Source organism: Cavia porcellus, unplaced genomic scaffold (genome assembly GCF_034190915.1).
Source record: "Cavia porcellus strain 051 isolate PalLab524CR breed Dunkin Hartley unplaced genomic scaffold, mCavPor4.1 scaffold_16, whole genome shotgun sequence".
In the NCBI taxonomy this organism is placed as follows: domain Eukaryota; kingdom Metazoa; phylum Chordata; class Mammalia; order Rodentia; family Caviidae; genus Cavia; species Cavia porcellus.
Window position 1 is genome coordinate 54825009 of NW_026947499.1, and position 26146 is coordinate 54851154.

The window sequence follows — 26146 nt, forward strand, 5'->3', positions numbered from 1 at the left end:
GAATCAATAACTGGGACCACTTCTTATTAAAAAGTTTCTGCATGTCAAAAGAAAACTCCAGCATAGTGAAAAGAAAACCCACAAACTGGGAAAAGATTTTAGGGAACTCTCTCTCAGACAAGGGACTCTTGTCTAAAACATATAAAGAATTAAAGAAACTCAGACCTCCAAAATTCAAAGATCCAATCCAAAAATGGGCATCTGAGATGAATACGCAATTCTCAGATGAAGAAATGCAAATGGCAAATAAATACATAAAAAAATGTTCATCATCATTGGTCATTAGAGAAATGCAAATTATATTATAATTTTAAATTATAATTTAAGTTATCAATTTAATCTTATCAACCCTTGAATTCTAGTTTTTCCTTCTAGCAGTGACTTTCTCCTAAATAATCTCAGTTTCACCTTTAAATTAGGAAATTAGAATTGCTACATCACTACCATTCAATCTATAGACCTCACTCAGGTTTCTTCAGTTGTTTCAATATTGTCTGTGTAAAGCAAATTACCCTTCTTTGGGTCCTCGGTTGCATTTATTTGTTATAATTTCCTTATTCTTAGGTGAAGAGTATTCTCAGTCAATCCTTGACTTTTTCAAATGTGGCAGTTTTGAAGGTTACTGGTTAGTTATTTTCTAGACAGCAGTATCTGATAGAAATATAATGCAAACCTCATATATAATTAAAGTTTTCTGGTAAAAATAAACAGGTGTAATTCATTTCCAAAGTAATACTATTCCAATGTAAAAATGATAAAAAATACTTCGCATTTTAAAACATATTTTATCTTTGGAATCCAATATGAACTTTACGCTTAGAGCGTGTTTTAATTTGGATTGGCCGCATTTGAAGTACTCAGATGCTAGATGAGGTAGCTGTGGAATGTTCATCAGCTTAGTTTTGTCTGAAGTTTCCTCTCAGTTAGATGTAGGTTGTGCCTTACGGTTTTGCAGAAACTATATAGAAATAAATGGTGGTATGTTCTGTCTCCATCCTGTCAAATGCTGCACAGCTTTGAGTTAGAGCTATTTACCAGACTTCTTGAGTGTAAAGCTACTCTTTTTCCTGTGTGGCTAATAAGTATTTTTCAGGCCAGTACTTTGAGACAAGGTAAATACCCCATTCCTCACTCTTATTTGATCCTGCAATGTTAGCATCCATTGGTATCTTTTCCCTTAATTCATTTTTACTTTAATCATTGCCAGATTGCTATAAGGTACTGTCCTGTTCAATACTCCCTAGTGCTAACATTTCATAATGAATTTTGCTGTTTTATGGTACTTTTTACTGGGGTTTAAAATTATTACTGTTCTAAGGAAAATTAGGTAAAATTTTAGATTGAAAAGTTAATACTTGAAATTTTTCCAGTGAAGAAAAAAATGCTGTTTGAATAATAGCAGCAACAACAAAACAGCTGAAATGCTTGTGCCAGAAGCAGATCAGTGACCACACTATCACAGGAATGTTTTTGTTAAATCTTTCCAGCTTTTTTTTAGACCTTTCATGCCTTCGACCTAGATTTGTTCTAAACATGCTAGTTTTTAACAGACACCACTGGGCTTCATACAGCAGTGGGTGAGTCCCTGTGGGGTTGACGTTGTAGTTTAGTATCCTGTCCAGTGCCTGCAATCATACTGGCATGCATCTTCTCTTCAGCTTGTGGTAATAATCACAAGCTGGTTTCCAGTAAAATTTCCTTCTGTTTTTAGTGATCTCACTGTATATTTCTCCTCTTTGGCCATGCTGAGCAGTTAATAAGTTTACTGCTGTTAGAGATAGCTTATCTTTCTGGATAATTAAGAGGGATAGCACCTGTGATCATAACTGAAGAGCAGCAAGAAATCAGCTTGAAATGCAACAGCTAACATGTTGCTTGATGAACTTTTCAACATAGAGAATCAGTGACTGACAGCTGGGTGCCTAGACAGGAATCTCAGGGTTCAAGAAGCTCTGTAAGTGAGAAAGGGGCACATCCCAAATGACAAACCAATGAATGCAATAAAGGACTTCAAAACAAGCCAATAGCCATCCAAAATTGCTACCATAATATATCTTTCTATCTTTGAAATAGCTGTTCTTGCCATTTGATTTGACATAATCAAACAAAACAAAAGAGAATAAAACCCAACCCAACAAAACCATGGAAATGATACAAGACTTCAAAATAAGACCATAGGGAACCAACAATGGCTGCAACCCTCAGGAGATCCCCCCAGATGCCACACTACATACCACTATCCTCTGAACCCATGATCAGACCCCTAGCCCTAGACCTGCAAAGTTAGTGAAACACTAAAGCACCACAGGCATCCAACTGCATGTCACCTCCATAGCTATTATCACAGCCTGTTTCTCCAGATAAGCCACTGGGGGTAGGGGTGGCAACTGGTACTTCTTGTTTGCCAGCCTGGAAGGGGCTGGAGTCTCTTCGTTCCCAGCCCAGCTAGTGGCCCATGTATGGCGCTGGTTCCCAGACTGAGTTTGCTTGCTGGTGTGGCCTTGTTCTCTCTACCCCTAGTCTGCGAATGGTGCTGACCCACAGGGAGAGTCTGGGTTTGTCTAAGAAATAAATTTAAAAAGCAGTCCTAGGATCCTGAGGCAAGGAAACCACAAAGAAACTGAGGCTGACTCAGAAGGGCCCAGGGCCAGTTACATGGCTGGCCAAACAGCACACTGAACTTTGCTTTGTAAGCAGGGGGGACTGGGCCTGAAAATTCCTAAGAATAATTCTGGCTGACCCACTTGTTCTGCTGACTTTCTGCTTCTGCTCATCAGTAACCCCAAATGATAAATGAAACACAGACTCCAGCCAAAAGCAGGAGTTTCCTTTGATAATTTCTTTGTTCTGAATAATTTTAAAGAGAAAAACAATACAACAGTGACACAACATTTCTAAACAAGATAGTAGGAGAGTAACAATGGTTAATACATTGCCTACTATTATGTCAAAGTAGTGGCTCATATTACAAAATATACGCATGAAAAACTGATCAAACAGTATAAACACAAACCTTTCTTTTCAGTGAATAGTAGTTGTAAAACTACCTGAACTATTTTATATGTATATGTACTTATTTTTCCTTTTCCCTTCTTTTCTCCTTTCCCCTATTCCAGTTTCTCTTTCCTTTTGAATAGTTCCTTCCCATTTCACAATACCTACTGTGCATTTTGGATCTTATTTACTCTTTCAACTTCTTACACCAGAGACAATACGATATTTACACTTGCATGTCTGATTTATTTCACTTATGAGTTCAGTCTCAAGTTGCATCCATTTATCTCTGAAAGTCTCAAGTTTATCCCTCTTTTTAACTAAGTAGTACTCCATTGTATAAAAATGCCACATCCTTTATCACAGTAGCTTTGTAGTATAATTTCAAGTCAGGGATTGTGATACCTCCTGTTTGCCTTTGTTGCCCAGAATTGCTTTTGATATTCTATGTCTCTTCTGGTTCCAAGTGAATTTTAGTAGTTTTCTCTAGTTCTATGAGGTACGCTAATGGCATTTTTATCAGGAATGCATTAAGTCTGTATAACAATTCTAGGAGTATGGTCACTTTCACTATATTGGTTCTTCCTATCCATGAGCAAAGGATCCATCTTCTGATATCCTCAATTTCCTTTTTCAGAGTACTGTAATTTTTATTTTATAGCTTTTACTTCATTAGACTTGATTCATAAATATTTCAATTTTTCTGGATGCTATTGTGAAGGGTATGGTTTCCCTAATTTTTCTCTCAGTGTGTTTGCTGTTCATGTACTGCCTATACCTCTGTCTTCAAGATTTCCTCCCACTTTCTGTTCCAGCAGATTAATGAATTTCTATCTTAGTGCTGACTTTGTATTCAGTTACACTACTGAATTTGATTATTAAATCCAGAAGTCTTTTGGTGGAGGTTTTTGGGTCTTCTATGTGGATATCATGTCTGTATTGATTTGACCCTCAATACACAGTCTTTTCTTTCCTTTTTGGAGGCTAAGAGTTTATCAATTTTATTTAATTCTTTTAAGGAACCAACTCTTCAATTCATTAATTCTTTGTACTATTTTCTTAATCTCATTGTGTGCATTTCTGCTCTGATCTTTAAAACTTCCTCCTTCATATAAACTTTGGGTTTGTCTAGTTCTTCTTTTTCTAGAAGCTTGACATGCAACATTAGGTTATCTGTACTCGTTCTCTTTTTCCTGATGACTGCTATAAATTTTAACTCTTAGGACTACTTTGAGTTCTGTAAATTCCAGTATGTTGTACCTGCAGCCTCGTTTAGTTGTAGATATTTAATTTCTTCCTTGGTTTCATCTGTGACCCACTGGTTGTTTAGGAAGGTGTTAATTTCCATGTCTTTATAGAGTTTTTGTGATTTGCCATTTATTGCCAATTTCATTGACTATGTTGATATAATATGCATAGGATAATTTCAATTCCTTTACATTTACTCAAGCATGTTCTGTGGGCTAGCATATGGTCTATTTTAGAGAATGTCCCATATGCAGCTGAGAAGACTATGTATTTTGATGATTGTTGGGTGGGACACTGAAAACACCTACTAAGTCCATTTGTTCACAACTTTGGTTCACCTCTGATATTTTTTTGTCTAGTTGATTTGTGACAATAAAGTATTAAGGTCTCCCATTACAATTTGATTTTTCATAACTATTAATATTTGTCTTATATAGTTGGGTGCTCTCTTGTTACACAGATATTTATGATCATTAATTATCTCTTCTTCTTGAGGGTTTTCCCCTAGCAAGTATGTAGTGACTTAACTGTTATGGTTGATACATTGTGTTAACTTGAGAAGTTTAGTTTAACTAAGGGATTCAGCAGGAGGCCAGGGCTCTCTCTCTGTAAAAACATCCTCATCCTGTGTAAGAGAGCACGGAGATGGTGTGTTACACTCTCCTCCAACCCCCCACCAACCCCACATACCTTTTGCTCTTGCTTTTGCTGTCTTCTGCCACCTTGAACTGTTGCTTCCGTGCTGTGCTACCCTGCCTTGGAGCCAGGTATAGACCGAAACTTCCACAAACTGTGCATTAAATAAATCTTTCCTCCCTTAATTTTGAGTGTCAGGTATTTTGTCTCCACAACCAGAAAAGTAACCAACACATCTCCTTTGATCATTCTTGGTTTAAAATTCACATTGTCAGCAAATAAAATAATTACCCTGCTTTTTTCTGAGTTCCTGTTGCATGGAAGATTGTTTTCCATCCTTTGAATTACAGTCTATAAATTTCTTTTTGAGTTAAAGGTGTTCTTGTATACAGCATATTGTTGGATCTTGTTTCTTGATCCATTCTGCCAGGTTGTTTTGACTGTGAGTTGAGGCCATTTACACTGTTGGTTCTAACTGGTAGGTATTAGCTTATCTTTGTCATGATATTTTTCTGTTGTTGGCTCCCTACCTTTCCCTTGTTCAGCTACTTGTCCTGTCTGATAGTTTCTTCTGTTATTATTCTTGGAATTGTGGTCATTTTTATCTCTGTCTAGAATATCTATCAGTATTCTTTGTAGGGTTAGTTTGATGTTCATGAATTCCTTCAGTTGTTCTTTGTCACAGAAATATCTTATTTCTCCACTAATTTTGAAGTACAGTTTTGCAGGGTACATCAATCTGCATTGGAAGTTGTTTTCTTTCAGGACTTAAAATACTTCACTCCAAGCTCTCCTTGACTTGAGAAATCTGCCACAATTGATGAGTTTTTCTTTATGAGTGATCTGTTTCTTTTCTCTAACAGCTTCTAATATTCTATTATTGTGCTGAATTTTTGGAATCTTGATGTCATGGTGTAATTTCGTTTCAGTCATGGCTGTTTGGAGTTCTATATGCTTCATTTCTTTGTATGTCAAATTCTTTATCCATGCTTGGGAAGTTTATTGCCATTATTTCTGTAAACACTGTTTTTATGGCATTTGTGCTGTCTCTAGCTTTCTCATTAACCCCAATCAATCTTATGTTATACTTTGCTTCATTTTGTTGGATTGATTTTTCATGGTCTCTTGCTAATTTTAAGATACTTTACTTTTCATGACTAGTAGCTGCAATTGTGTCTTCAAGGTGTGAAATTCTAGTCTCCTTCATTCAATATGTTGCACATTCTTTCAATGGAAGCTTTAATCTGTTGGATTTCTATTTGGATCTGTTTCATGGATTCCATTTCTCTCCTATGTTGGGCATTTTTTGTTTGTTTCTGTTATTTTTCCAAGATCATCTATTCTTTTATCTGTATCTTCTCTAACATCTTGTTGTAGCTGAGAGATTATTTTCCCTAAAGCCTTTGCACTTGTTCTTTCACTTCTGTTGCTATCATTTCAGAGAGTTCCAGTGTTGAATTTCCAATTTCATTGAGTGCTGTCTCATAGAGTTCCGAGTTTGTCCTCGGTGGGGTGGGTGTCTGCACTTGCATTTTGCTTCTCATCTTGTCACTATTTTCTTTTTTTTATTTTGTTTTCTATATTGATGCTTGTAGATTCCTTATGATTGATAAGTTTATCAGTAGTGTTGAGGCTTCTTCCCTAGGAGATATCTGTTCTTCAGGGATGTCATCTAGATGTAGATGGTTATTTATAACTCTCCCAAGAACTTACGTTCCCAATATGTAAAGGTTGCGAAGTTACTATTTCTGGCTCAGCACCCAATCCTTTGGTGCTGGGCTGTGTGCTGACTGTGACCCCATACAATCACAATGGTATCACACAGGGAAGAAAAACTGAATATAACATGTATGGCATCCTGGCTAAAGTAATACAGTTAGAAATAACAATAGTTTCAATACATCTTAACTGCTGACAAACTATGGTAACCAATAACCTGCTGCTACAGTTATATAACAAAATCAAACATACAGCATGTCTTTGTATTCAGTGATTTTTCCCTTAGTAGAATGACTTTACCCTTCTCTCAGGGAAGGGAAGCAGTTAAGATAGGTAGGGGATGGGATAAAGTGATGAATAAGGTCAAATATAGTAGAGTCAAGGCTGGAGATCAAAGGATGATCACCTGAGTTTTGGAACTGGAGGATACAGGAGGGAAAGAATGAAATAAAATGCTAAGAAGTAACCAGAAAAGGAAGAGACAATGTTCATTTACTTGAAAGTTTAAATTCAAGAAGTAGTTGAGGAAAGAGAACGAGGATCAATAGAAGAAAATTAAAAATAAAGGCAAGAAACCTAACCAATGGAAAAAACGAAGAACAAGAACAAAAAAGAGACAAGAAAAGGAGAAAAAGAGGGGGACAAAAATAACCACAAAATATGAAACAAGACAATATCCAAGCAGACAAGAAAGGAACAGTTAAACAAATAAGGAAGAATAATAGTAAAATACCTCTGGTGTTTACAGTTCTGTGATAGTGTCCCTGTTAGATCCCAGGAATGTGCTGGCTATGGAGCTGATCTTGGCTTCCGGATGTAGGGGCTGGGACTGCTCCTCTGTTGGTGGACTTTTCCAGAGCCCACGGGCTGGCTTCTCTCTGCTGCTTCGCACACTTGTGTTGCTGGTCTCACTGGTTACTACACCCTCCAAAGGCGTGTGTGCACTCATGTGTCTAGGGTCTGGTTGTCCTGGGTCTCCGTGTGCCAGGTGGAGCAGGACTCAGTCATTCTGAATATTGTAATGTACATGCTACATAAAATTTTTCATTTAGCAACCGATTCATTTAATGACCAGCTGCAGGAATGTGACTCAGTTTTTAAATAGGACACGTCTGTAGCTCATTGTCTTGTGTTGTCATATTCTATTATGTGAACATAGCACGGTCCACATTTGTTATGGACAGTTAGGTTTTTGTAGTGTGAGCGCCATTCCAAGCAAAGACACTTTGAATAGTTCTGTACTGACTTCTCAACAGACACATGTTTTCAGTTCTCTTGAGTAAAGACCCATGAAGAGAAATTTCTGGAGCCAATGAAACTGCCACACTATTTTCCCAAATGGCTGTAACATTTTATGTTTCCAGCCTCCGTGTTCTTGCTAATTCTTAGTATGCAAAAACTATTTAATTTTAGCCACTCTAGCAGGTGCTCAGTGTTATCTGTGGATTTAATTTGCATTCCTCTAAGGCCTAATGATGTTCTTTATCTCTTCATGCGCTAGTTTGCCACCTGTATGACTTACCTGGAAATGACTCATCAACTCTTTTGCCCATCTTCTATTGAGCTGTATGACTTCTTCCTGAGTTTTGAGAACTCTATCTACCCTGGATACACCATTTATCAAACATGCGATTTGTACATATTTTCTCCTACTATTTTGTTTGGGTTTTGTTTCTTTGATTTTGGTGGCAGTTTCACATTTATTTAAGATAGAGGGAAAAACAGAAAGACAAGGGAAAAGTGATTTTAAACCAAGTAAAGATGGAGGGAAAACAAAAGTACACTTTACAGTGTTAGGTGAGCTATCATGAAGAAGAACGATAGCTCTTGATTCTTTAAACATTGTAAGAGCCTAAATTTTTAACATTGAGGAAAATTTACCAACGTGGTCTCTATGGTCATTCTTTTGGTGTTGGTTCCAAGAAATCTTTGCCTAACTCCCAGTCACAAACATTTTCTCCTCTGTTTTCTTATAAGTGTTTACAGCTTAAGGTGTTACATTTAGGTATATGACTCACTTTAAATTAAATTTTGGATATGGTACCAAGTATGACTCAAAATTCTTTTTTTTCTTTTTACCATTTACAGAAGAGATTATTTCCACAGAACTTCTCCTGCATTTGTCAGAAACTAGCTGCCCATCTATGTGTACATCTATTTCTAGACTATTTCATTCCATTAATCTGTGTGTCTACCTTTTTAACACTATCTATGATTATGATACATAATAAGTCTTGAAATCAGGCAATGTTAGTTCTCTAAGTTTAATTACCTTTTTCAAAATAGTTTGGGCTTTGTCAGGTCATTTATATTTCCATACGAATTTCAGAATCCACTTGTTGTTTCTATAAAACCTCCTAGAGTTTCACTGAGATCGATTTAAATCTAGGGATCAATTTGAAGAGAACTACTATATTAACAATACTGAGTTGCTCTGCCCATGAACATAACATGCCTCTCCATTTACTTACATTCCCTTTGATCTCTCTCAGCAAGGTTTTATAGTTTTCAGTATGTAGTTCTTACATATTTTTGCCAGATTTATCCCTGAGAATTTGATTTTGCTAATATGAATACTGCCATTATAAAATTCAATTTCTTATTATTCACTGCTAATATATAAAAATACAACTGATACTAGGCTTTGCTCGTCATGTTCTGCAATGTAACTATATTCACCTGTTCCAAGTTTTTTTTTTTTTTCTTTGTATACTGCATCAGATTTTCTCCATAGAGGACCATGCTATGAGTCAACACTCAATTTTCCACTTTCCTTTTCAGTCCTAATGCTTTTTCTTGCTCTAGTGCAGAGGCTAGAACCTATAGTTTTATATTGCTCATATTGATAACAATGGTGAGAACAGATATTCTTGTCTTTTCCTGATATTAGGAGCAAAGTATTCAGTCTCCCACCACTACCATGTTAGTCACAGGTGTTACAGTTAAATGAGTACCCTTATTTCCTCATTTTGTAACAGGTACATATCAAAATCAGATACTGAGGTTTAGCTTGGCTTAATCTGAATTGCGCAGACGTTGTCAACCCTTGCTCCTGCTCTAAGCCCCAAGGTCTGTGTATCTCACTACATCCTGGCTCTCACGATCCCTTTAGTTTTCTATAAGGAATTTCTGCTACATCGTGCCATGTTAGACACTAGATTTTGCCACCAACATTTTCTGCTACGCTATTTTTTTTTCAGTTTGTTAGTATGGTGAATTATGCTGATTTTTAAATACTAAAGTGATTCTGCATTCTTGGGATAAAACCCACTTTGTCATTGTATATCAATCTTTTTATATACTTTGGGAGTTATATTTGCCAAAACAGTGTTTAGAATTTTAGCATGTAAAATTCATAAGGAATCATGGTTATGTGTTCTTTCTTGTAATAGCTTTTGGTTTCAGAACAACGCAAGCATGAAGTGAGTTGAGACGTAGTCACTTCTCAATTTTCTGGGGAAGTTTGGTAGTACAGGTTGAATATCCGTTATTTGAAATGCTTGGAACCAGAAATATTTTCAATTTTATATTTTTTTTCAGATTTCATATTTGCATATATATATAAAATGTGATATCTTGGGGATAAGACCCAAGTATAAGCAGGTGATTCATTTATGTTTTCATATACACCTATTACAAATAGCTTAAATGTAATTTTATATGGTATTTTTAACAATTTTGTGTATGAAAGATATGTGGTGTGGAATTCTCTACATGTGGCACCCTGTTGGCACTCACAAAGATTCATATTTTGGAGCACTTTAGATTAAGAAAGCTCAACTTTGTATCTCTTCCTTAAATATTTCATAGACACCATTAAGGACTAGAAGCAATACTATTCCCAGTCCTGTGTACTTCTAGCATTATTCTCTTTAATCCTTTCAATTGTTTCTCACCTAGCCTCAGTAATTCCCATTCATCCTTACACTGGAGATACCAGGGAAATCTCCTAAGTTGCCTCTCTGTGCATCTCTCTCCTATGTCAAGTAAAAGTATTTTACCCTGTGCAAATTCCACCTGCCTCATTCCTTCTGAATTCTCATCTCTGCCTAATTCAGAAAGTTGGCCTCTGCCTGAGAATCAAATTCCTACCATGCAATGAGTAGGAACAACCACAGTGCTCACTGTCACTGATGCGTATTGTAGAAGAAAAGATATTTGGCCTTGTCATTGGTTCCAGGCACAAAACTCTAAAATTAGCCTTGGAATTTCCTGAGTGAGAAGGATAATAATGGTACCATTTTTTGTTTTAATGAGGCAACTCTTGTCTACGGCTATACCACCTTGATCATACCCAGTCTCATCTAATAAGGCAACTCTTGGCAGCCTCTTGGCAGCTTTAGGATGGGGGCTGGTCACCAGAAACACCACACCTGGATTACAGGCTTGGAAGTTTCCACCCAGTTCCTCAAAGAGAGGGACTAGAGACTAAGCTCATCACTAAGGGCTAAAGATTTAACTCTTTCAAGGCGAGACTGTAACTCATATGTCTCACTGGCAGGAAGCCCTGAACCACCACCAGTACAAGTACAAGTGTGCTATTAGACAGAATGGGACAGTTTCATGGGGTGGTTCAAACCAGCAGGAACAAATCAATTGGTACCTATATAAAATCTCCATAACAACCCCAAATGATATGATTTGGAGGACTGTTGTTGTTGAACACATCAAGGTGCTGGGAGGGAGTGTACTCAGGGAGGGCACAGGTACTCCACACCAATTCCAGCTCTACCTCCCAGCCTTCCCTATTGGCTATTTCTGAGTTGTATCCTTTACAATAAACTAATATCTAATAATCTATAATAAACTAATATTATAATAAACTAATAAAGGTAAGGAAAATGTCTTCCTGAGTTCTGCTAGTCATTTCAGAAAATTATCAAACACAAGGACGGAGGCAAGAAGGCAGGTCATGGTAACTCCTAATTTATAGCTAATCCAGGTGGCCAGAGACTTACAGCTGGCACCTGAAGTTAAGGCAGTCTGTGGAACTGAGTCCCTTCAAGTTTTCGAATCTGATGTTAACTCCAGGTAAACAGTGTGAGAATTAAAATGAATTGTTGGGTATCCAGTTAATATCCAGGGAAGGGGAAAAGTAATGTTGGAAAAAACATCAGCTAGGGTTAAATGTAGGGAAAAAACCCCATTATATATTTCTCATGCGGTCACTCTTGGGCAGGGAATATAGCTTACCAGCATGCACAAGGCCCTAGGTTCCATCCCCAGACTCCCAGCACCAATGGGAAAAGAAAGAGAGATCACTGTCCACCCTTTGAGGAAAGACCAGTACTTCATATATTTTGTCCATTTCTAGGCAGTTTCACTGTACTGGTCCTTGACACTCCAACTTAACCAAAAATGGAACTCTTCAAATCTGAGTTGTCTTCAACATGACCACATGACTATTTTAGGTTTCCTGTGACCCTCACCAGTAAGGGGCTTGGAGTAAAGTCATTTGACTCCTTGTCTGAATGACTCACAAGTCCCAAAGCAAACACTTCACCTTGATGTCACCAGTCCCCCACACAGACACACTCAGGAAGTTCTGCTGGATGAACTACTACATACACAGTTGCAACCCTGGTTCAAAATCTAACATCCTCTAAGAACACAGGTCCCCAATACCTTTCTTAAAAGCCAGGCTCAAGACTGCACTGAAACTTCTGAATAAACCTAAATTCTTGACTAGCCCAATGTTGGAGAACATGTGACCCCTCTCAGGACAGTTAAAAAGAGAGCCCAAACAGAAGCCCAAAATAAGAAGTGCTTTGACCAGGGGACAAACCCAGAGAAGGAGCAATTAGAGTAGCTTGTGGTTTCACTTACTCCTTTGTCTGACTGTTCTCTTAGAAGCAAAGTATTTTTCCAGTTGGTACAGGGACTTTTCTGGGCAACTCTTGGATACACGGGAGATGCATATGAGGGCATGTAAGTATCGACTTCATTTTGGGCAATTCCTTTTCACTTATTTTAAAATTTCTTTAGCAACAAGAATGCTTGGGAACAAACTTTTTATTTTGGTTTTGGTTTTGAGATGGGGTCTCATTACGTTGCCTAGGCTGGTCTCAAACTTGTGAACTCACAACTTGTGAGCCTTCCATCTCAGCCTCCTGAGCAGCTCAGATTAAAAGTGTGCACGACTGGGCCCAGCACATGCTTTATCATGTTTTTGTCTTTAATGACAGACAGGAGAAAACTGACTCTGGTTATATCCTGCTCACTCTAGTCATAATACTATCTGGATACCAAAACAAAAAGAAGAAGAAGAAGCTGCTGCAGCCAGGCATGGTGGTACTCACCTGCAATCCCAGCACTTGGGAGGCTGAGACAGGAGGATCACTGTGAGTTCAAGACCAGCCTGGGCTACAAAGTGAGCTCAAGGCCAGTCTGAACAGCATAGTCAGATCCTGTCTCAAAAAGACAAAAAAAAAAAGATACATGAAGTGTAGAAAATGAAGTCCTGCCTTACCCTTGATTTCACTTTTGGTGTTTTACTCACCGTGGGTGAACCAGTCACGGTTAATACAGAAAAGTTAAGATATGAGATAGTGTGAGCACACATTCACAGAATACAGAACAGTGCTGTAATTGCTATATTTGTATTATGAGTTACTACTAGTAATCTCTTGCTGTGCCTTACACATGAGACTATCACAGGCATGTATGTGTGTTTCAAGAGAAAACAGCCTATCCAGGGACTGGACCATCCAGATCCAGGCACCCACTAGGTGTCTGGGAATTTATCCCGAGCATAAGAGGCAACTACTGTAAACCAATTCCTAGACATACTGTACAGGATTTTCCTAAGTTAGCTGAGACCAATTCTAAAGGTCAAATAGAGACAAAAACACTTTCGTTCTGAGTCCTAAGGCACCACGTAGCTCCTTGCACCACCTCTGAAACTTCCCCAGCAATATCAGGACTTACAAAAAGAAACTAAAAGGACAGAGGAACAAATTGCCCTGCAGTTAAGAGATTAGTCAAGCATTCTAGGCCTATCTCTGAAGGACACTGAGTGGCAGCTTTAAAGCTCTGGTGGGTGCGTTAAAGAGCAAGAAAAGGCTGACAGGTACCACATTTCCCTTCAGTGAAGAAGTCTCACCAGAGCCCCACCCACCAGAGCTCAGACAGTTACTGCACACATACCTTCACTGGAGCGACAGCTCCTCACCCAGCACTCACACCACTTTCCTGCTTAGGGTTCATCTGCTGCACTGCGCACAGGACTAAATACAAGCCATGTCTACAGTATACAAACCACTTCCGGATCTGAAACCTACATGCCAAAAGAACTATTTTTTCCTAATTTCATATGTTCTTTCTTAGCTTCCCCAAAATATGTCTCTAGTAGTCACCTACACTCCTTACTGTAGGACCCTCCAAGAATACAACTTGTCCCTGTGCTTCAAGCTCCCAGAATTCCACCACAAGCCCGTGGACCAGTCCTCTGCAGAACACAAGTATGTGCCACCTTCTTTCATTCCTTTTTGTTTTGCACATCTTGAAAGAATATTTACGTCTATTTTCACTGTCTCTCCTCCTTATCCCCACTCACCCCTCAGCTCTCAGGCTCTTGGTTCTAAACCTAGCATGCGGTAGAGACGGCGGTGCCTAAATGCGGCACCCTGTCTCTCACATCCATTCACCTGTGTGCTTTGTGGTCCCAAATCTCACACCCTTTTCTCACTCTTCTTGGCTTGGCTTATCTCTATGTTATTTTTTTCTACTTTTCTCTTGAAAACTAAAAATACAGAGAGACACAAAAATGCAAAACAAAAAACAAATACATTGCTGTGAATCAACAATGCTAGCAATGTCACCTTTGCTTTAAGTCTTTATTTAATAAAAGAACAAAACTGGATAAAGATGAAAACCCCTGTAATTTCTGCGAGGCATCCACTCTCGTTCTTTCTCCTGCCCATAGGCAAGCACTTACCAAGGGCACTGCACCCTTTCGGTTCACCTCTTTTACTTGCAGAAGGATTCCTAAGCAATGAAAATCATTTTGTACTTCTTCACAAATAGCTTAACACAACAACTTCATACAATAACTTAGCAACTTTCCTTCATTTGGCAAGATTTACCCACAGTGACATTCAGCAGGCCTGCCAATCTGACTCAGCTTGCAGCACTGATCTAATGGCTGACCTCTGCCTGTGCCAGGTGTCCTGTATGTATCACATCTCTTAATTCTCTGAACTACCCTACATGCGCGTCCGATTGCTGTCCCCATGTTAGAGACAAGGAAATAGGTGGGAGCACATGCTGGAGCCTCTCGAATCCACGTTTTTATCTACTGAGCTAAATGTCACTTGACTTGGAAGGGAAAAAAATGAGATCAGAAAGATGGGATGGTGTAAGCTTGTAATGAGAGCTGAACACTCAGGTCAGGAATGCTGCTTACCCTATTACAGGGTATTATACCAGTATCACTAGTTCCCAATCAACACCCACCAGAGCACATGAGGAACAGGGAAATGACACTTACAGTCATGAACCTTATAGCAGTGGTTCTGCAGGCGCTTGACGTCCCATTCTTCCAGCACCCCGTGAGTCATCAGCAGCTGCAGGAAGCGCCGGTGGACGTCGGTCATGGCGCCTGTTCTTCTGGCACTGCCCTGCATGTGTACAGGAGCTGAAAGAGGTAAATAATATCTAGTCACCTACGGGCACACAAGAGCAATGCTCTAGGTTTTGTATTAATTTATGTCAACAAAGATAAATTTATCGTGGTTTTCAGAATTATGTTGCTGCTGGTGATTACTACAAAGGTGAAAAGAATACGAGCCAAGAGTTGGGCACACTGGTGTTGGGAAGAAGGGAGAAGCAGAGATTTCAGAGTCAGAGAACACTGAGGAGCACAGCCTGGCTCCACCACTTACTAGATGTGTGAACTGGGCAACTGAAGTCTCCACATGCTTTAGTTTTGTTCTCTAAAATAGGAACAGTATAAAAAGGTCCTCCAAAGAATTGTTATAAGGACTATGTGAGTAAATATATGCCAGAGTCTTTTCAGTACCAGTAAACACTAAACAAGTGCTAGCTATTTTTATCACTCAATAATTCTGAGTCTGAACTTTGGCTCAGTCACTTACCAGACCTTGAAGAAATTTAGCTGAGGCTGCATTTTCTACCTATAAAATTATAACAAACATTCATTGCTTAGAAAGCTGCTAGTAAACAATAAATGTTAGTCTCCTTTTCTTCTCTCCCAACCTCTAATAAATCAACTGTCGCAGTAGGACTGCGAGTTATTTTGAAAATCTCCTGCTCTCTAATAAAATGGCATCTTTCCACAAACCACAAAGATCAGAGCTGATAAATGTACAATACGAGTGCTGATCAAAACACCTGCTCCTGTCATTCGAGCGGCAGCTCAGCGCAGGGCCCGAGAGTGTGGGTTTGAAACTAGACAGGGGCCAGTGTTTGCCAGACCTGCCTGATCTCAAGAATCACCTGTCTTGCATTTTAATAATAGATTCCTGAGCCCCTTTCAGGGGGGTTCTGACTGAGGGGCTTGGATTCTGAGGTGTGAACATTCACTTTAGGAGATGCCACAGTCTAACGAGCAATTTGTTGTTATTATAGGCAAAGGAAGCATAGAGCCATTTTAGCTAACATGTGCTGTCTCCCTAAGGCTCACTTGCCTACAAAGCAGGGAAAATAATATACGTATCTCTTAACAGCATAAAATAAAGCATAAACACTTGCCAACAGCCTGGTGCACACAGGAGATACAAAATGCTTGTTACTGCCCTCTCCGTCTCTTTGAGACAGGGTCAAGCTGGCCTGGAACTCACTATGTAGCTCAGGTTGGCCTCAAACTCACAGCAATCCTCCTGCATCCTGCCTCAGCCTCCCAAGTGCTGGGATTACAGGCGTGTACCACCATGCCCAGCTACTGTTCTCTTTTTTAACGGCACCATTAACTGGACCACTGAGCTCAGAAGCTGCATGATAACTAGTTTCTCTCTCAGCCTGCTGGGTACCCTGAAGAAATCTCACCAGCATCTGTACCTCAACAAATCCTAACTTAGTTTACACTCAGCCTCTCCTCATCCTCGATCCTTTCACTGTGTCCTTCTCTTTGTCAATCATCAGGTCACACAGATACGTAACCCACACATCTGCACGCCAAACCCTGATCCTCTGCTCCCTCAGCCTCAGTGCCAGCCAGTTGTCAGGTTTATTTCCTATCAACAGGGTCAGATGCCTTGACTCGTTTGTTCCACTTTTATGTACTGAGCACCTGTGATTTGCCAGTGGATATGGGGACAGAATGTACCAAGTTAAGGAGTTCAGACTTCTATCCTAGAAACCTTGGAACTAAAGCTCTCCAAATTAAGGGTCTTAAAGCAGGAAGATGCTATTAGTCTGGGTATGTTTTAGAAAGATATTGTCTTGGCACTATGGAGAAGCATTAGAGCAGAAAAGAAATGGGAGGCCAAGAGTCCATTAAGCAGCTTTTAAATCTCAGATCCAGCCTAAGGGCACCAGAGTTTCACTGAGGTTTGACCATGGGGAAAAATATTAAAAGCTATGACTATCCCATCAAATCCCAAAGGGGAAAACTGTAGTTAGTTTTGTTTCATTTTTTTGTTTTGTTTTGTTTTGCTTTTTAGACAGGGTCATGCTATGTAGTTCAGACTGGCCTTCAATTCACTATGTATCCCAGACAGGCCTCAAACTCTTGGCAGTCCGTCTCCGCCTCTGGTGTGCTGGGACTACAGGCGTGTGCCACTGCACCCACCCACTCAAAGAGTACAAATTTAAAAATGCCTTCCTAGGCCCATGGTGGAAAAGGCTACAATATCGGTGATTAAAAGCAACCAAAGAATAGGCCAGGGCCAGGTATGATAGCACACACTTGTAATTCCAGCACTCACTCTAGGAGACTGAGGTTTGAGGATCATACATTCCAGCCCCATCTGGGTAACAGCGATTTAGACCCTGTCTCAAAATTTAAAAAAAGAAAAAAAATTAAAAAGGGAAACAGATGTAGCTCAATGCTAAGGTCCTCATTTCAACCCCTAGTACCACAAAAACAAAATCAAAACAAAAACAGAGAATAGGTCAATTGACTTTCAAAAAAGCAACTGCTAAGACTGAGAAGTTACTTCAGGCAGAAACCATGGAAACCTGTGACAGTGAGAAAACACTGCCAATGCACCAGCACAGCCTGTTCTCAATCGAGCGATATTTAACTAAAGACTGAGAATGGAATAAAACATCCCCAAACAACAAACACGAGAGATCAAGTAGCCAAGAGATCCTCCCTAAGGAAATTCCAAGGCAAGCGTTTCAGTATAAAAGGGATGTAAGTTGTGAAGTCTACAGTGAAAGGTAAAATGAAGAACCAAGAAGTTGCTGAAAGCATGGTTAAATTCAAGTTGACCTGTGGTGATATAAAACAGTAACATGAGTATCTGTGTGGCTTTTAAAATTAAAATACACATAAAAAATAGCACATACAATGAGAGGTGAGTGCCCTCTAGAATTAGTGTTCTAGTACTCTAGTGATGATTGTGAACAGAATAAAAAGTCCATGAACTTTACACTTTCGTAATTTCTAAAGTAACCACTTGTAATGGTTGAGACACCCTGCCAACTTGAGAAGCTTAGAAGTGTAACTAAGAGACTCGGCAGGGAGCCAGGACCCTTACTTTATAAGATGGCACAGAGATTTTGTGAGTGCTAATCCACCTGGGTGGCAGAAGGTGATCTGTACAGAAGGGAGGGAAGAGGCTTGCTCTTCCCCTCCTTTTGCCCTGGCTGCTTTTGCTGGTTGATGCCCTGAAATGCTGCCTTGGTGCCATGCCACTCTGCCTTGCAGCCAGCCGATTATGGACTGAAACCTCCACAAACTGAGCTAAATAAACCTTCCCTTCCTTAATTTTGGGTGCTGGGTATTTTGTCTCAGCAATGAGAGAAAAGTAACCAAGATATCACTTTTTTAAAAAATAAGAATAGAGTACATAATTCCCAAATTAGTAATGTAATGTGAAGAATAATCCTAAAGAAGACAACAAATGAGGGGGGAAAAGAAAACAGAACAACAGAACTATAAGAAATAAACAGGGTTAGGCTTGGTGGTACATGCTTGTAATCCTGACACCTAGGAGACTGAGGCATGTGGATCTCTACAAGTTCAAGGCCTAGGCTACACAGTGACCTCAAAGCCAGCCTGAACTACACAGCAGACCTAGTCTCAAAAAGAAAGACAGATAGATTATCAATCAGGATAAATAAATATTAGATTAGTGATAAGAGCAAGTAAAAATGAACTAAACGTTCCAATTTAAAAACATGGACTCTTAGGCCAGATTTTTATTTGTCAGATTAATAAAAAATAAAATGTAGCCAGATATTGAGTTACTTCTAAAACATAAGAAGATCAAAAATTCAAAGTAAAAGGACAGCAATATAATTTGCAAATTCATCTGAGCTAATGTGATTTTATTAATATTCAGCAAAATAGGCTTTAAGGCAAAAAAGATTATAAGAGATAAAGAAGATCATCAAAAATGATTAAAAGGTTGAATTCAAAAAAAGACACAACAATTTAAAATGTTTTGGCAGTGGATAACAGAGCCTCAAGACAGCTAAGGCAACATCATCCTAACGACAAAGATAACGTAACTCGACAACCTTAGTGGAGGATTTCAACATACCCTTCTCCATAACTGATAAGTGAACAAAATAGTCATTAAAAGTCAGTAACAGGCAAGAAGCTTTCCCTGATGGATATGCATTAAACACTGTACCCAACAGCTACAGAACAGACTCTTCAAGGATACACAGCAATTATGCCATTGCCAAAACTGGGCCAGTTTAAAGAACAGATTTTATACAGACCAAGTACTTTAACTACAAGAGAAGAAAGCTGGAAACTGGTACCAAAGAGATCACCAGAAAAACTTCACTGGCTTGGAATTTAAGGAATATACTTCTAAATAATTTATTGTCAATGAAAAATTATTAATTCAAATCAAAGCTATTCTGAATGGATCAGTTCAAAAGCATTACACATAAAAACTGGTGGGAAACAAAGCAGCAGTGGGAAATGAATAATCTTATACATTTATGAATCAGGCATCCACTTATAGAAGACATAAAAACAGCAGCACATTAAATCCAGAGTGTCAAAGGAAGAAAATAATGAAGAGCAAAAATCAGTAAAATAGAAAATCTGTACCTAAGGAGATGAACAAACTCAAAACATGGGCTAGGGGTGTGAGCCAGCAGTAGAGAGTTGCTTGTGTTCAAGCGGTCCTGTGTTTAATTCTCAGCACCACACAGACTCAGAGGAGGAAAAAAAAAAGCCAAAATTAAAACAATGAGAGTGAACAAGCTCTGATAAGACTTCCTGAGAGAACATATACAAACAATATTTGAAATAAAAAAGACAAAACTAATTACATGTGACACATTTTTTAAAGAGATCATTAACAATGTACAACAATATGAAAATTTAAATATATGCAAAGTCACAGGAAACTCAGTTGAAACTAATGAAAAAATTACTTGAAAACTCAAGTCCCAGAGCCATTGAAAGCATTTTATGAGAAACTCATCTTCCTGCAAAGAAAACTTTGGGTCCCCATAAAACTTATCAGGAAGTCTTATCAAACATTCTGGAAATAAGTAATTTCAACAGCTATATATGTCATCCCAGAGCCAAGAAAATGACTCAGTCCTTCCCAATCCAACTGATAAGACTGACATAAGGTGGGCACTAAAATTTCCTTTTCTACAAAAGGAAAATCACAAGCAAAATTATATACACAATATCTTTGAGGAAAATAGCTACAAAAGTCCTAAGCAAAATGCTAAACCAAAATCCAGCAATGTACTAAGAATGAAATATCATCACTCAATGAATTTATTTCAACAATGGTTTGACATTTAAAAATCAATCAATGCAAGTCTCCACATTTACAAAGAAAAAAGCATATGATCATCTGAACAGATGCAAAAAAGGATTTGACAAAATTCAATGTTTAGTCAGAGTAAAAACTAATAGGGATTTGGAGGTCGTGCTAAAGACTGAACCTAAGGTCTCACAAATGCTAAGCAAGAAATCTACCACTGAGGTACCCCTTAGCCCAAAGGAAATTCTTTTATCTACTAAATGAGATTTACAAAAAAAAAAAAATCTATAGCAAACATAAAGGTTAAGAACTGAAAACAATCACTTTAAAAACTGACCAGTGCAATTCAAGTTCTTTAAAAGACACAAAAAGTACGAACCACAAAGAAAATACTGGTAAAACTGACTTATAAAATGAAGAAACTCTGTTCAACAAAAGTACCAAAGAGGGAGAGGGAAGGAAGGTAGGCAAATCAAAAGGGAGTCTATAAACCGAAAGATCTAAAACACATATAAGCTACAAAAATATTCATCTTCAGAATAAAGAACTCTTACCGGGATGAAAAGACAGTAATAGCAAGAGGGAAAATGGTCATAAGGATTATTTTAAAGAGAGGGAGAGAATGTACAATACATTTAAAAAGATGCCAAATCTCAATTTTATCAGGCAAAAAGATATTAAAAACCAATGAAATAGTATCTTATCCACCAACAGATAGGCAACAATTTTAAAGAATGAAACATTCCTTCACTGGTCTTTTGCAGGGGGGTGGGCAGTACAAGGGTTTGAACCTGAGGCCTTGTACATGGTAGGCAAGTGCCCTACCACTAAGCTACATTCTCAGCCCAAATCCTTGTAACCACTTCAGATAACCATCTGATCTTACAAGCTAACTAGCATATCCTCGGATCTCCACTGTTAAGTATATACCTCACAGACCTGTCTACGCTTGTCCCAGGAAATATATTTATATGCTCACAAAGTCTGGCAAGAGTATGATAATCAATTGAAGAACAGCTGTATCAGCCAACTATAATCATACCATGGAATTCAAAACAGTAATGAAGATGGAGAGCTAGTCATAGTAACAGATATTTCAAAAAAAAAATATTATATGCAAGAATCAAGCCACATATGTGAACTAGTTCCCCATTTAGATAAAATCCAAAACTCAGCAAAACCATTACTGTATTTATTAGAGAAACATATACACAATAAAAGAAAAACAAGGTACAAAATACTCAGGGTAGTGATTATCTTTGGGAATGGGAAGAAAAGTATTCGGCAGGAGCTTTTGGCAGTATAATAGCCTTTTTCTGAGACTCCCTGTGTAGTTCAGGCCGGCCTGGAACTCACTGGATAGCCTAGGCTGTCCTCAAACTTCCTACCTCAGCCTCCTAAATGCAGGGATTACAGGTATAGTATTTGCTACCACCTCTGACCACATAATAGCCTTTGCCCAAGTTTACATTTCTACAAGCTTTGGGTGGGAACTGGGAGACTGGCACCTGAACCCAGGATCTCACACATGCCAAGCAAGCACCTTAGAACTGAGTTACATGTCCAGCCCCTTTTATTTATTTACTTGAATTTTGAGATAGGGCTCCCTAAATTACCCAGACTGGAATCACTTCCATCTCCTGCCTCAGCCTCCCTCGTTGAGATGACAGCCCTGTGCCACTGTGCCAGCCCCACACACTTCTGTAGGCAGATTATGTATCACAACCAACAAAGAAAAAGATCTGACCCTGACAAGTAACACCAGACACAAATATTAATACGAAGAATAAGGTATAGTACAGGTTCAAATACTACCATTTAGGATCAAGGAAAAGACACATAAATATGCTTATTAAGCACATTACGTCAGCTGTCTCTATGAAGACAGCCTGTGAGCGGTGGATAACCGTTGACATGTACTACCTAGCCAATTTTAAAAATAGAAATGTTTGTGTAGTAAGTGAAGCTGTCTTATCGTTTGATCATATGCTAGACATGGTACTAGTTTCACAGGCAGCCTCATTTATTCCTCACGTGAGCCTTAATTTTACAGACGAGAAAATTCAGGCTAAGAAGATACAGGTGACATTAACGACAGCGATAAGGCTAGCACTCAAAAGCACGGTTCTATTCCTAAGGCACTCCCAGTCCAAGCAAGCAAGAAAAATGAGTGAACAATAAAATTACGATGTGGCTCTCTTATCTCCAATTCTCAAATCCCAACAGTTCGGAAACAAAAACTTCCTTCTTAGATTTGAAAATTTGGCTGACCTAAAGAGGGGATATTTATGGTTTGTTATCCCTCGTGGCAATATGCTTGTGCTTGGCTGTAAAAATACTGGGACTTGGCTCCCGGGGCCTGCTGAGAATATGCCGATGCGGAGGAAGTCTGGATTGACTCGGGGCTTTACAAGGGATGTGGACTTCTACAAAACAAGATCTGTATACAAAACTGGAGCCACAAGGTGGGGGGATGGGGAATGGGGCAGACATCATCTTCCACAAATATCTTCCACAAATAAACTCGCTTGGCGTTGAATCTTGCATTTGGCGGTTTCCACCTATATTAGTACGACTAGAATTTTTTCTCCACTTAGTATTACGATATGTAATTGTGTGTGTGTGTTTTGCTTGACTATGTCCCACTCTACTACTGTCTGCGAACCCTCGCTGGCCTCAGTTTCCCCAACAGCCAAGGAGAAACTCGAGCGCCATCCCCTAGATGCACACCGGTCAGAGCACAAGGAGCCTACTCTCGGCTTCGTTCCCATTGTTTGTTCCGCCCAACCCAGCCCTGCGTCTGCCCCCTCATCTTTTTAGACGTCCCTCTTCCTTCCCTGCCAGCCTCCCGCTCCCAGCCAGGAACTTTACCCACCACAGCACCCAACGCTGCCCAGACTGTGCAGGCGGCTAGGCCGGAAGGCGGACTCAGGTCTCCTTTAGGGCGGGACGAGCGCAATACGACGCTCCTATTCGTGGCTGCCAGCAGACTCCCCGCCCATCGGGTGACGCATTTCCGGTCCTCTCGCCCGCGCGGGTGCCTTGGCCTTTCAGGGGCTGTGGGTTGCGTCCTCGGGCTGAGCCATTTCCGGAGCTACGCAGTTTCCCGCGCGGCTGGAAGTATTTACGGGAATAGGCTTCCCTTCCGCGCTCACTGCATAGATAACCCCGACCGAAAACAAAGAGGAGCGGACATAACCGCTTATGCCTGCCTCCGTGGCCCCCGTTCCGCTGGCGGAAGGTGGTGCCGAGTCCTGGACCTCAGTTTGCTCTTTTGGGAACTGACAGTGCAGTTTCGTGGCCCAGAAAGAAGGCTGTTGTCACACAGCGTGAGCTAGAATTTTAGCTGAGCGTGGGGAAGTCACTGAGCTACTCTCGGCCTCAGTTTCTTTTTCTGTTCCATGCGGGGAATAGTTCCTATTAAAGTATAGGTGAGATTTTTTTAAATGCAAATCACGTGGTTGGCACAGCACTTGAAACCTGTGGCCTGAAAGTGCTGGTTAAGTGTTAGCCGCAGTATTATTTTACTTAGAGAGTGTTGTGAGAAGCAGATAAAGCTACTAATGGAATTGAATGGATTGCTTCGACTCCCTAACGCACTGTGTTAACCCGAGGGCTAGGAATGTAGCCTAGCTGGGAAATGACCATACGAAGATACAGTAAACTCTGCCTGTCTCTGTCTGGGTCGGCCTGTCTGTCTGTGTGTCTCTCTCTGAACCTGTGAAAATCTCTACTTCGCCACTTTTGCTTCCCCTGGGATCTTTGACAACCTCTCAGTCTCTCTGGACTGTTCTCGGCTGCCAGGTGAGGGAAGCCCAGAGAGTAATGGTTATAGCTTGAGCTCTGGAGCTGAATGGTGAGCATTGAATCCTGGTCCTTGAATTCAAAATCTCTGAGCCCCAGAATAGAATATTCGAGTTCTGGGTTCAGTTTGCCCATCTGTAAAGCAGAAATGATAATGGCAACTTGTTGCTAGGGCTGCTATGCAAATAAACCACAAAGCCCTCAGAAGGTACCTGATGCATAGGACTTCTCAGTAAGTGTCAGTTACCTTTGTTAACTGCTGTGGCTTGTGTCTGGATGTTCCCCCAAAGCCTCATGCAGTTCTGGGTGGTATTCTTAAGAGGTGGCTGGATCTAGAGTGTGTGAGGCTGGGATTAAAGGTGTATGATTACTGAATTAGTTTGCTGATTAGGTTTGGCATAGTTCTATGTGAATAATGGGAAGGTCCACCCTAGGTATGAATGCTACCTGCCTACCTAAGGGTGGACAGCCTGGATAGGATGTAACTTACAGAAAGAGGGCCCCTTACTGGTTGCTTACTGCTTTGTTTCTTCACTATACTGCTTCCTGCCCTTCATGAACTCTTTTCCTCTGTGATGCCCCTCTGCCATGCCGCCCTGCCTTGGAGCCAGCCAACTGTGGACTGAAGCTTCCACTGTGAACTAAATAAATCTTTCTTCCTTCAACTTTGGGTGTTGGGTATTTTCTCTCAGCAATGAGAAAAGAAACTAAGACACTAAACAAGAACTTTATAAACTGCCTTAAAGACAGTCAAATCAGAGAAGAAAACAGCCCAATGGAGGAGCATGTATGTTTGGTTTGCCCTACAGTTTTGTAAAAGTTCTTAATTCATTATCACTGTTTAAAGTGGCAGTGTTTCACATTAAACCTTGGGAATGATTGGTTTTTTAAACATAGGGAAATCTGGTGATGGTGGGCTAGCAGTCACTCTTGGGTGGCATTTATTCAGGCCTTGGGAGACACTGTTCCCATGGTAGGGCAGGCAGACATGAGAAGTGACAGTGCTGACAAATGAGAACAAAACTGGGCAAATAAGCAACCAGGGTCTCAGTAAGGTGGACCTGGTTCAGTAGGAACATGCAGTGAGAGGCTGAAGTTGACAATGCACAGTGGTTCACAGAGTGACTGTCCTCCCTCACTATGACTCAACCCTAAATCTTTTGTGAGTTCATTATTAGTTGGGGCTTTGATGTGCCAGGCATCCATATGCAGATATGCAACCATATCTGCTCCTCAAGAAGTCTTGACAATTCAAATGTTCTGAAATTTGATGGTAAGGTACATAAGAGCTACAGGCACACAAGTTTGTTGTTCATAAGGGAAGTGCCCAAGGCCTTGGCTAGACAGAAAGCTTAGGATCAAATAATATGCTAAGGGGGCTGGTCTCTCCCCTGAAAATGATGGAAGCTATCATAGAAGAAGTGATGAGATCGAGCTGATATTTTACAAAAATAAATTTGGTAGATGTTCTTTTCAAACATTCTTGGAACATACACAGTAACTGTGTACAAGGCCACAAAGGAAACTTCAATAAGTTCCAAAGAATCTGTAGACCACATTCACGAACCACAATGTAGTAAAATTAAAAATCAACATGAAGAGAGCCATATAGAAACCCTTACAACACAGAATACATACATCTTAAATTAGTGAGTGAAGTTGCTTCTGAGGAAGGAGTCAGGAAGTCAGAATGAATGTTTTGTTTTACTGTATATATCTACCACTTATGAAAAATAGAATACACATACTTTGAGTTTTATTTCTTAAGCTAAGTGAAGAGTATAGGAGTACAAATGTTTATTAAGTTTTGTAACCTGAAAGTTGAAAGATTGTGTCATTATTAAAAGAATGTACATCTGCAAACTGGAAAATAC

General features: G+C 39.6%; 1 protein-coding gene across 5 annotated transcripts in view; it reads right to left on the reverse strand.

Moving 5' to 3' along the window:
- Nsmce1 (NSE1 homolog, SMC5-SMC6 complex component) overlaps window positions 1–23491 on the reverse strand; it is a 42965-nt gene extending 19474 nt beyond the window's left edge. For 2 of the 5 annotated variants that reach the window (XM_023560719.2, XM_063226702.1), the window contains exons 1-2: window positions 23344–23491; window positions 15086–15232 (exon numbers count right to left, since the gene is read on the reverse strand). In XM_023560719.2, the coding sequence (XP_023416487.1) occupies window positions 15086–15221 (136 nt within the window). In that variant the 5' untranslated portion in view covers window positions 15222–15232; window positions 23344–23491. Of the gene's footprint in view, window positions 1–15085; window positions 15233–23339 lie in introns of all 5 variants that reach the window. The other 3 variants (XM_003478213.5, XM_063226703.1, XM_013141952.3) reach the window with 3 other exon arrangements.
- Between the last annotated feature and the right edge of the window lie 2655 nt (window positions 23492–26146).